The following is a 12,753-nucleotide window of genomic DNA, read 5'->3' as shown; positions in this document are numbered from 1 at the left end:
TATGAGGATAAAATTTACCGGGTCGGCACCTTTTGGTCGGGTCAGTCGGGTTACCGGAAACCAAAATATTTTTTTCCTTGGTCCTATTGGGTAATAGATGTATGCACTAGGTTTCAAGAAAATACCTTCAGGCATTGCACACAATGTAAATGAGGAAAATAGTGAAATTTTGAGGAGTTGACCTTGACATTTGACCCCATGACCCCGAATTCCTAAGAGAATCACTGTAAGGAAGACCATGCACATGGAATGTTCTAAGTTCTATGAAGATACCTTGACCCATACCCGAAATATAAAGAAAAAAGTTAAATTTTAGCATTTTCACTTGACCTTTGACCTCATGGCTCCAAACTTTCTCCAGAGAATCTTTATCAAGTAATACATGTACATTGTATACACTAAGTTTCAAGAAAATATCTGCAGGCATTGCATAGATATGGGGGAAATAATGGAATTTGACCTTGACCTTTGACCCTCAGCATGTGCACCCAAAAGTTGATAGGAACAACTTTGTCCACTCATACATTTACATGCCAAGTTTCATTAGGATAACTCAAACTGTTCTTTTAGTTACGCTGTCCACAAAATTGATTACAGACGGATGGACGGATAACTTAAAAACATAATGCCTCCAGCGACACTTCGCGGCGGAAGCATAACAAAACAAGAGACCCGGGGGTCTCACGCTCACCCAAACATCACAAATTCACCTTCCAAACATTCTTGCAGACTACCATCTGAGAAGATTGCAAACTTGGAGGTAGCTTTGAGGGCTTCTGGCCGCATGGTATTCATATGCACATATTCCATTACACTGGTAAAAATACAGGCCAAGTACACTGTATTTAGAAAATCAAATATGCAGTTTAAAAAAAAAAAATATTGTAATGTAAAAATTGCCCCCCCCCCCCCCCCATTTGATTCCTGCACCAGCCCCTGAATCTACTTTGAAAGAGAGGGTTCTATGATCCTTGTATTATGTTCATAAATTGTCACCCTAGTGATGATAGACTGGGTTTGGTGACAAATTTGATGTGTTTTCATCAAAAAGACAAAAAAATTGTATTGCCTACAGATGCTGTTAGGATTAGCTTTGTGAACAAGGTTCTTTGTTGTTATCTCCCTCTGCAGGTCAGGTGGGGCTTAATGTATGCCAGTAGTTAGAGATAGACAAGATAAGGAACTACCTTTGCAAGTACTAGAAAGTCCCATATAGTATAGCCATCTTCTTTTCATGGTAGCAGAGCGAGGTTACTAGAACAGGTAGACAGAATCAACAGTAGACATGGCTGAAAAGGTAAAGGACAATTTTGTGGTCCCACCAGTATGGAAGGTGGATTCCACCTCATACGAAGATTGGAAGTTTGATGTATCACTGTGGACTCAATTCACCAAGACAGAAAAACGTAGACGGGGTTTCCTGTTGTACAGTGTTCTTCCTACAGACAAGGGAGTCAATGAGAAAGTGAGGCTAGCCACGCAGAATGGAGAGATCTCCATAAATGATGATGATGCAGTCAGTCAGATCTTTGGCGTATTAGACAAATGGTACAAAAAGGATGACCTCAGTGTGGTTTGTGAAGCGTGGTCTTCATACAAGAATCTACAGAAAGAGGACACTGAAAGCATGGATCAGTTCTTGAATGAATATGAGAAAAGAGTGAAAGAGCTCAAAAAGGTTGTTCTGGCTATGCAATTGATTGAAAGTGCTGGTTTGGAGAAAAAGGAGAAGCAGATAGTTCTTACTGCGGTAGACTACTCAAAGAAGGAGGATATGTATGATCAGATGAAAAATGCCTTACGAAAGTTCTTTGGGGAACAAACGATGCAGAAACAAAGAGGCACAACATACAAGGAAGAAGCTGTATTCAACACAGAGTCAGAAGAAGCCTACTACACTCGAGGAAGAAGTACACACTGTAGAGGTGGTTATCGTAGTAGACGAGGAGGTCGTTGGCCTAGATGGGGAACTCAGCCTGGTAGAGGATGTGGACGCGACTACGGCCAGGAGAGAAACAAATCACAAAATGAAAAAGGATCCAACACACTGAAAGGAAGTTCAGTGAGGAGAAATCCATGTGATGCAGACGGAAACTTCCTGAAATGTCATGTGTGTGAATCTATCATGCACTCCAAACAGGACTGTCCTCACAACAGTACAGGAAAATCAGAATATGTCATGAAAACTGAAAATGAAGAAGCATACAAAGTTCAAGACTATTCTCATGAAGACAAGCAAGTGCTTATTACAGAAGCAGCTCATGCAGCCGTGTTGGATAGTGCTTGCACAAAAACTGTCACAGGACGTGCTTGGAAAGAGTCATACCTGGCTTCACTGTCCTCAGATGAGAAGATACGTGTGAAAATTCGAGCCAGCATTACTAAGTTCAAATTTGGAGGGGAAAGTACAGTCAGATCAGATGAACGGATGGAGTTTCCATGCACCATTGTGACTGATGTGACAGAAAGTGACATTCCACTGCTACTCAGTAAGTCGGATATGAAACGGTTGGGATTCACTCTGAACATGACTGATGACACCCTAGAAGTCAGTGGAAAGAAGCTAGACCTTGATACCACTTCATCTGGCCACTACTACTTACCACTGAGTGATTGTGAGATGCAGATTGAAAGGGTAAATATGGTTCTCGAAAAGACAACCCAGGAAGAAAAGAAAAAGATGATCACCAAACTTCACCGCCAGTTCGCTCACCCTACAGCAAAAAGCTTGAAAGCTATCATGAAGGATGCTCTTGATGATGACTATGCCACCCTCATTGAGGAAGTCAGCAACAAATGTGAAGTGTGTAAGAGGTACAAGAAAACACCACCTCGCCCTGCAGTGAGTCTGCCTCTGGCTAGACAATTCAATGATGTGGTAGCCACGGATCTGAAGCTGTTTGGCGAAGTGTACTTCTTGCATTTCATTGACCTGTTCACTAGATTCACTAAGAGCAAAGTAATCAGAAGAAAGACACCCAAGGTGATTGTGGAGAGCATCGCAACGGAGTGGATTGCAGCTGGATTCGGGCCACCCAAGAAATTCCTGGTTGACAATGGAGGAGAGTTCAACAATGCCGAATACAGAGAGTTGGCAGAACAATTCAACATTGAAGTTTGCACCACAGCAGCATACTCGCCATGGTCAAATGGCATTTGTGAGAGAAACCACTATGTTGTGGATGTGTGTGTGCAGAAGATGATGGATGATCACCCTCAGATGAACCTGGAAGTCACCCTTGCATGGGCTGTCAATGGCAAAAACTGCATGCAAAATCAGAGTGGATTTAGCCCAATCCAGCTAGTTTTGGGGACAAATCCAAACCTTTCTTCAGTCTTGAAAAATTGCCCACCAGCATTAGAAGATGTTGAATTCAGTGAAGCCGTGGCAAAACATCTGAATGCCCTCCATGCTGCCAGAAGAGCCTACGCAAGGTCTGAAGCTTCCGAGCGGATTCGCAGAGCCCTACGTCACAACATCAGAGTTCCAGAAGTCCCGTTTCAACCTGGTGAATGTGTGTATACTACAAACGTGATGACAGTAACAGGTGGCGAGGTCCCAGAAAAGTGATCGAACAGGATGGCAAGATTGTCTTCATTAGACATGGCAGTCAACTAGTCAGAGTGGCATCCTGTAAGTTGATCAAATGCAATCACGACACTGCATCTTCAGATTACATCATAGACAACAGAAGCAAAGATGACACTCAAATCAAACAAACTGAAAGTGGCAAACTGACTGTCCTGGCAGAAATGGATGATTGCGAATCTGTGGAAGAAAATCACAACAATGATGATGTCAATGTGTCTGTGCTAAATGAAGGAAGCAACAATGAAAGCGCCCAACAAAAAGATGGAATTGAAGAACAGGTTAATCGAATGAGAAATGAGGAGAATGCACAAGTGCTGATACCCAAAGTGAACGCAAACATAAAGTATCGACATCCAGGCACTACAGAATGGACAAAGGCAAAAATCCTGAGTAGAGGAGGTAAAGCTACTGGAAGAAACAAGTATTATGTCAACGTAGAGACCGATACAGATAAGCACAGATACGGCATTCATCTTGATCAAGTTGAATTTGAAACAATGCCTGATGGAGAAAGAGAGCAACCAGCAGACACTGATCAAAGAGAATAAGCTGAAGAGGCCAATGTCGTCTTCATACCTCCTAATCATCACAATGAACCTGAAGTCATAGAGGCCAAACAGAATTAAGGAACTTCAAAATTGGAATGATTTTGAAGTGTACCATGAAGTTGAGGATCTTGGTCAGCAGATGTTGTCCACAAGATGGGTGATTTCTGAGAAAACAATGCCTGATGGAAAGAAAGGAGTAAAGGCTAGGTTGGTAGTCAGAGGATTTGAGGAACAAGACAAAGTCCCTTTGACTCACCAACTGCTTCAAAATCCACACTCAGACTAGCCATGGCAATAGCAGCGAGTGAAGGATGGAAGTGTGAGAGCATAGACATCAAGGCGGCCTTTCTACAAGGCAGAAAAATAGACAGAGATATCTATGTCACACCTCCCACAGAAGTACGTCAAGAAGGAATCCTGTGGAAACTCAACAAGACAGCATATGGCTTGGAAGATGCATCCCACAACTGGTATCTCAGTGTCAGAGAAGAACTAGTGAAGCTTGAATGCAAACAGTCAGAGCTGGATAAAGCTCTTTTCAGATGGTACAGCTCTGGGAAGATGGAAGGCATTTTCTTGATGCATGTAGATGACTTCCTATGTGCTGGAATTGATGACTTCAACAGGAGAGTCATTGATCCCCTTGTTCAGAAATACAAGGTTGGAGAGCGACAGATTGACAATTTCCAGTATGTTGGGCTGGAGATCTCTCAAGACGACAATGGCATCAGAGTGCAGCAAAAAGGGTATGAGGCAGAAATGGAAGAGATACTCATCATGTTCACGAAACTGAAAAAAACCTCCACTCTGAACAAAAGTGAGATGCACAACTTGAGGACGATGGCAGGTCAGCTCAACTGGATGGCAACACAAACTAGACTAGACTTGAGCTTTGATGCTCTGGAACTAAATATGACTAGAAACCATCCAACTGTAGACCAGCTGCTGAGAGCAAATAAAGCTGTGCAACACGCCAAATGTCAGGGAGAAGGGATACTTTTCCCACCACTAGGTCCTTTTGGAGGATGGAAACTTGCTGTGTACTGTGATGCATCCTGGGGCAACCTTTGTGACAGAGTGTCAAGTGCTCAGGGTCATGTGATCTTCCTCCATGGACAAGATGAGAAAAGTTGTCCTGTGAGTTGGACGTCAAACAAAATAAAGAGAAAAAGTGTCAAGCACTCTAGCAGCAGAAGCATTGTCCATGCAGCATGCCTTTGATGATGCAGTCTACCTTGGAAGTCTGATAACCGAGATCTACAATGACAGCTATGCAGAGAACGTGGTTCCCATCACTGTATATACGGACAATAAGTCTCTGCATCAAAACATACACTCCACGAAGCAAGTGTATGAGCAGCGTCTGAGAATCAACGTGGCTGAAATCCAGAGGATGTTGTTGTTTGGAGAAATCCATGCCATAGAGTGGTTGCCGAGCAAGCTGCAACTGGCTGACTGTCTGACCAAAAGGGGTGCCGATAACAAACTGCTTCTGGAGAGTTTCAAGAATGGTGGACTGCCAATGGACCAGTTTGACATTTGAGATTCCCAAGGAATTATAGGAAAAGGACCTAAAACGTCTTGTACATGGTTTTGAATATGTAACATTAACAAGACTACGTTTTGTAAAAGAAAACTGCCAGGTGAAAATGACTGAGAACTTGGATAACATTTGAAAGGACTCTACCTGGATTGTGATGGACATGTGTTTTCAGGGTCACCTGAATAAATGACTGAGAATGTTGGACAATATTGAAAGGACTACCTGGATTGTGATGGACATATTAGTTTTCAGGGTCACCTTAATAGACCTTTGTGTATTATACTCTATTGTATTGTTATAGTTTTGGATGTGAGTGTTCTTCTATTCATGTATGTTATACCTCCCCAGACCTTGGTTTTAATCAAAAGCAGAAACAAGGGGGAGTGTGTTAGGATTAGCTTTATTAATAAGGTTCTTTGCTGTTATCTCCCTCTGCAGGTCTGGTGGGGCTTAATGTATGCCAGTAGTTAGAGATAGACAAGATAAGGAACTACCTTTGCAAGTACTAGAAAGTCCCATATAGCCATCTACTTTTCAGATGCTACCTGCCAAGTTTGGTGAAAATATGTCCCTGGGTTTTCATGAAGATGAAAATGTAAAAAGAAGAAGATGAAAATGTAACTAGAAATGTCGCTATGGCGACTGATGCCTCCGCCATAATGCATGATTCTCCCAATAGGCGTATAGTACAATGTCTTCACAATGTGTAATCCATGACAGTTTCACATAACTGGCAAAATATTGAAATGACAGGTCTGTCAGAAATGTCTTGATCTGGGTTTGCTATAATTTTTTTAAGAGTGCAGGTACACATATTTGGGGAATTGAGAATTTTTACTTGAATTCTGATGGACCTTTTTATTAGTTTATGCATTGAGTAATTTCCAAGGTATGAAGAAAGAGTGTAATAATGGTACAATATATATATATATATATATATATATTTTATTTTATTTTATTTTTTTTTTTTTGGGGGGGGGATTGAAACCTGGCCTTTGACCCTAAACCTCTGACCTTTGACCTTCTGGCTGGAAATTTCCCAGAGAATCTCCATTAGGTAATGCATGTATTAAGTTTTGAAACTAATAATGCAAGCATTGCATATACTAGTATATGAGGGACATAATAAAATTTTGAGGAGTTGACCTTGACCTTTGACCCCTGACTATTGACCCATGACCCCTAAATTCCCTAGATAATCCCTGCCAGTCAGTACATGCATATTTACCAAGTTCCACGAAGATACATTGAACCATTTGCGAGAAAAGTGATATTGCAACATTTTCACCTCACCTTTGACCGTTTGACTTTTGACCTTATGACATGAAACTCTCTCTGGAGAATCTTTACGCAGTAGTACATGTCCACACCAAGTTTCAAGAATATACCTTTGGGGCATTGCATAGATATGGGGGAAATTGCAACATTTGTAGCATTTGACCTTGACCTTTTGACCTTTGACCTCTTGCCAATGTCACTAAAATCTACTCAACTAATTGTCCCATCATACATCATCCTTGGACCAAGTTTGGTGAAAGCTGCTTCATCCAGTTTTGAGTTATCACGTAAACAGATAAATTTTAGGATTTGACCTTGATCTTTGACCTTTGACCTCTGTCCGATTTCACTGAAAACCTAATCAAGTAATTGTTTTACCATACATCATCCTCCAACAAAGTTTGGTGAAATTTGCTTGATGCAGTCTTGAGTTATCGCGTAAACGGATACAATTTCATGATTTGACCTTGACCTTTGACCTTTAGCTGATTTCACCCAAAATCTAATCAAATAATTGCCCCATCATACTTCATACTTGGACCAAGTTTGGTAAAATTCCAGTTAATTTTCAAGTTAAAATTCAAGTTATCGCGTAAACGAAAGCGGACGGACGGACGGACAACCCGAAAACATAATGCCTCCGGCACCACTTCGTGGCGGAGGCATAAAAAGTTTTTTTTAGCTCACCTGAGCCAAAGGCTCAGGTGAGCTAAAAAATCAAATTAAAAAAAACATTTCTGCTAAAATTTGCATACTTGTACAATCATAGATAAGAAACTAAAATTAACATTATTAATTTGAATATACAGTCTTGTAGACGACAAAATAATCAACACTTGCCAAATTTGGTTGTGATCGGAAGATCGCAACTTGTGTAAAGTAAAAGCATGGCTCGCAAATTTCATTGCTAGTTCTATGTAAAACTATTCAATATATTGATTCCCTGGAATAAAAAAAAAAAAATGCAAAATTCATCTCACCTGGCTGAGAGCAAAAAAAAAAAAAAAAAAAAAAAACTTGTGCAAAAATGTCCACTTTTACAGTAGTGCAATATTTTAGGAGTAAATAGTGCATTTTAGCAGCAGAATGTCAAAAAGCAATATTCCGCAGCATGCTAGGAGGCATATCAAATGATAAATATAGGTTTGAATGGGAAGTCAAGTCACTTCACAGTTGCTGCCAAGCTCAGCACAAGATTTTATGTTTTTTAATATTTGAGTTTCATTCAATATAAAATCCATATTAACAATGAAATTAATCTTACCAACAACAAAAAAGCAGCTGTATTCTTGTTTCTTGTGCTGCTGAATCATTTTTCAAGCATTCAGTACAATATATTTGGGTTTTTTTTTTCCAAATCATACCATGTTTTTATAAGAAAAATGACAAGAAATTCTGCATAACTCTCAGAAAAAGGGTATTTTGATCAGCCTAATCAAGCCAATCCAAATGTGCCTTATTACACACACACCCCCATAGAAATTGTGCTACTAAATCAATTTTTTTTAACATTAAGTTCCTTTTTTTTTTTTTTTTTACCCAACACTCAACAAACAAGACACTTGCATGTTATTGTGGATGTTACAAGTAGTCCCATATATTCATATTATAATTTTTGCCCACAGGGCTTTGTCAAGTCAATGGCAGATTTTATTTCAAAATACATTGTAAATGTTTGTATATATATATATATATATATAGAGAGAGAGAGAGAATATATAGAATTATTTGGTGATCCGAGTATCCTCTCGGATCACCTTCTGTATCTGTACTGATTCTTTATTCTTCTTTATTTCTCCTCAAAAGTTGTGCAGAGGTTAGCTCAGAAAGTCCTCAGCCTATCAATTTCAAAATTATACCATATAAACTGTATCATGTCCCAAAGACGACAGATCTAATAAAATCATAGTGATCAGTTGACCGTGACGTCACTATGACGTCATTATATGAAAACACATTTTCATTCATATCTCATTAATGGAATGAAATTTTTCAATGAAATTTACATCACATATACTTCAAGTCAAGTGCATTCTACTCATATTCTCAAAATTCATCTTTACCCTTAAAACGAGCGCGTAAGCGCGCGTTGAAATGTTCACATGCTCCAATCGAGCCCAAATTTTGTTCGCACACGTTTCAGACCATTTGGAGCATTTTTTGAACAAGGAAAAGTAGAAATCACGCGGTGCGTAATATATGTCCCCGCCGGAAGTAGCATTTAGTAGCAAAATGTACAATATAGGTAAAAAGATCAAGGTCAAAGGTCAAAGAAGTCAAAGGTCAAAATTCTATGTAGAAGTTTTGAAGCCCTCACCTAGTGCCATCACATAAAGCAAACGGAATCGAAATCGGGTTAGAAATGGCGAAGGAGTAGCATTTTGTAGCCAATGTACAATATAGGTAAAAAAATCAAGGTCAAAGGTCAAAGAAGTCAAAGGTCAAAATTCTGTGTAGAAGTTTTGAAGCCCTCACCTAGTGCCATCACATAAAGGAAACAGAATCGAAATCGGGTTAGAAATGGCGAAGGAGTAGCATTTGGTAGCAAAATGTACAATACAGGTCAAAAATCAAGGTCAAAGGTCAAAGAAGTCAAAGGTCAAAATTCTGTGTAGAAGTTTTGAAGCCCTCACCTAGTGCCATCACTTAAAGCAAACGGAATTGAAATCGGGTTACAAATGGCGAAGGAGTAGCATTTTGTAGCAAAATGTACAATATAGGTCAAAAATCAAGGTCAAAGGTCAAAGAAGTCAAAGGTCAAAATTCTGCGTAGAAGTTTTGAAGCCCTCACCTAGTGCCATCACATAAAGCAAACGGAATCGAAAATCGGGTTAGAAATGGCGAAGGAGTAGCATTTTGTAGGCAATGTACAATATAGGTCAAAAATCAAGGTCAAAGGTCAAAGAAGTCAAAGGTCAAAATTCTGCGTAGAAGTTTTGAAGCCCTCACCTAGTGCCATCATATAAAGCAAACGGAATCAAAATCGGGTTAGAAATGGCGAAGGAGTAGCATTTTGAAGCAAAATGTACAATATAGGTCAAAGGTCAAGGTCAAAGGTCACAACTGAAATTCTGTATACAAGTTTCAAAGCTCTCATGTAGTGCTATCATATAAAGCAAACAGAATCAAAATCGGGTTAGAAATGGCGAAGGAGTAGCATTTTGAACATTTTGATCACACACGGACGCACGGACGGACACACGGACGGACACACGGACACACGGACACACACACGTACGGAGCCCGTTTCATAGTCCCCTGCTCGAACTCGTTCGGCGGGGACAAAAATTGAAAAAATTGGACGGATGCGTACGCGCGCGCACATATACGCACGCACAGCTCATATCGTCGCTGGGGTGACAAGACCTTGTATCTCAAATTTTGGTGAAAATGACTTTTTTGCATTAGTGGTCAAATAATCGGTTAAATGATGTCCTGTCCAAATCCCAGCTGTCTTACCCCAAAAATGAAGCCACCACGGCATGTCAAAGGAACGGCTATCCCATTCAGTATAGTGCTTTGGCCGCAATGTTTTTTGGCTCTCCTGAACATTAGACATTTTTGAGATACGAGGTCTTGTCGCCCCAGCGACGATATGCAATAGAAATTTCCCGTTTTTTCACTTGCATCTTATGTCTGAAATGTCAGGGAATATTTCTACCAAGTTTCAAGTCAATTCAACTCAATATGACGTCATACGGCCCCGTCAAAGTTGAATTTTCGCGCGCGCATCAATGGCGATATACAGTGCAACTATGCCAAAAAACCGCCAATTTTAAATCCGATTTTACTCGTCAGGATGGACGGTGACCCCTCATTTTCTTTACGTATTCTGAAAGCTGATGAGTAGTACATATCATTTCATGGGTTGGCGATGCTGGAAAAATGATTAAAAGATATTAAATTTCTTGATAAAATAAAAAAAGTAAATTTTTAAAATGACATCAAATTTCAAGCTCACTTGAGCGTATCTCACTTATCCTTTGCCGATTTTCACCCAGATTTCAGTATGTTGTAACTTATTAAATGCTCTTTCATTAATGTTATAACAAAGTTTTGATTGGATGACGGCATCACCTCGTTAAAATGGATTGAAAGTAATCTTGTCAAATTTGACCAGTTTGCGTGTAATCTCTATGGGAGTGCATTTTTTCTGGAAATGAAAATTGATATGACTATCTTTATCGAGCACTAGTTCACTTATGCTTCGATGAATTTCTCCCAGATTTTAATATGTTGTAGCTGAGACTTTGGGCTATCGTTAGTGTGTTTTGCATATTTTCATATTTCGTATTTTTTCATGTGACGTCAGGATCACGTCGAAAAACTTGGTTGAAATAAAAGCTTATCTTCGATGTATTGAGGTATTTCTTTCTTTCTGCAACTTTCTTTGCAATAACTCAAGAAAAACAGCCCCTATCACCCCCACATTTTGCACATGTTTAGTTCATGACACATACATTATTTCATAAAATAACAACTACTTGAATGGACACCATCTTGGGTATGTAAGTTCGGGTCAAAGGTTATAAATGTTTCATCCTGTATCTTGGTAAATACCTGTCCTATCTTTCCCATATTTTGCACACGCAAAGACCGTGTTACAAGAATCATTTCACAAAATAACCACTTTTTGCTCAGATGCCATCTTGTCTGTGCAAAGTGGGGTCAAAGGTCATGTGTGCTTCATTCTGTATCTTCGTTATGACGTGTTATCTCTATGGGAGGGAATTTTTCTAGATGTGAAAATTGACATGATTGGCTTTATCGAGCACTAGCTCACTTACCCTTCGGTGAATTTCTCCCAGATTTTAACATGTTGTAGCTGAGACTTTGCGCTATCGTTATGTGGTTATGTGCTTTTTGCTTTTTCATACGATGTCGGGATCATGCTAAAAAACTTGGTTGAAATTAAAGCTTATCTCCGATGTATTGAGATATTTCTTTCTTTTTGCAACTTTCTTTGCAATAACTCAAGAAAAACAGCCCCTATCACCCCCATATTTTACACATGTTTAGTTCATGTCACGTACATTATTTCATAAAATAACAACTACTTGATCGGACACCATCTTGGGTATGTAAATTAGGGTCAAAGGTCATAAATGTTTCATCCTGTATCTTGGTGAATACATGTCCTATCTTTCCCATATTTTGCACACGCACAGACCATGTTACAAGAATTATTTCACAAAATAACCACTTTTTGCTCAGATGCCATCTTGTCTGTGCAAAATGGGGTCAAAGGTCAAATATACTCCATTCTGTATCTTCGTTAGTGTATACGGAATTCGGTACCAAAGATGGCAGGTCTGACTCCCTTTTCTAAATGAGACTCCAAACATCACATGGCCAATGTCCCCTCAACACAGATGAAACCTGTATGGTCATGCCTATTGGGATCAGGACTCAAATCATTGATTTCCCAATAGATCAGATCACCTAATTTGTCAGTGTTGACAAATTCCGAGTCTAGTTATATATAATGTATTCTCTATTTCTTTTCAAAAATAGTGGCCAAAATTTCAGGACGAGGTTTATAAACACATGAAGACAAAACACCCACACATATGGTGACATCTCAACTTAGGAAGAATTATCATACAAAATAACATAATTTGTGAAATGGTTCTTCTATCGAAGAGTTTTTACCTTGACTTCTTCTTTTGCATTATCCAGCTGCTTTTGGACGTCACCCAAGACTTCAATACGTTCCTCTAGGTCTCGAACTAGGCATTCATGCTCCTTCAGTTCTTTGTTCATCTAATCAGGAATACATGCAAAGATTATTC

General features: G+C 39.5%; 1 protein-coding gene across 6 annotated transcripts in view; it reads right to left on the bottom strand.

The window, feature by feature from the left end:
• Nucleotides 1-12,753, bottom strand: part of LOC140241709 (uncharacterized) — a 188,302-nt gene that overhangs the window by 39,913 nt on the left and 135,636 nt on the right. For 5 of the 6 annotated variants that reach the window (XM_072321459.1, XM_072321454.1, XM_072321456.1 and 2 more), the window contains one exon: nt 12,614-12,724. The exons of the other annotated variant lie outside the window; for it this stretch is intronic. In XM_072321459.1, the coding sequence (XP_072177560.1) occupies nt 12,614-12,724 (111 nt within the window). The remainder of the gene's footprint in view (nt 1-12,613; nt 12,725-12,753) is intronic. 6 annotated transcript variants of the gene reach the window in all.

This window comes from Diadema setosum, chromosome 18 (genome assembly GCF_964275005.1).
Source record: "Diadema setosum chromosome 18, eeDiaSeto1, whole genome shotgun sequence".
Lineage (NCBI taxonomy): Eukaryota > Metazoa > Echinodermata > Echinoidea > Diadematoida > Diadematidae > Diadema > Diadema setosum.
Note: the sequence above shows the minus strand (reverse complement) of the source record. Positions and strands in the feature narration are given on the sequence as shown.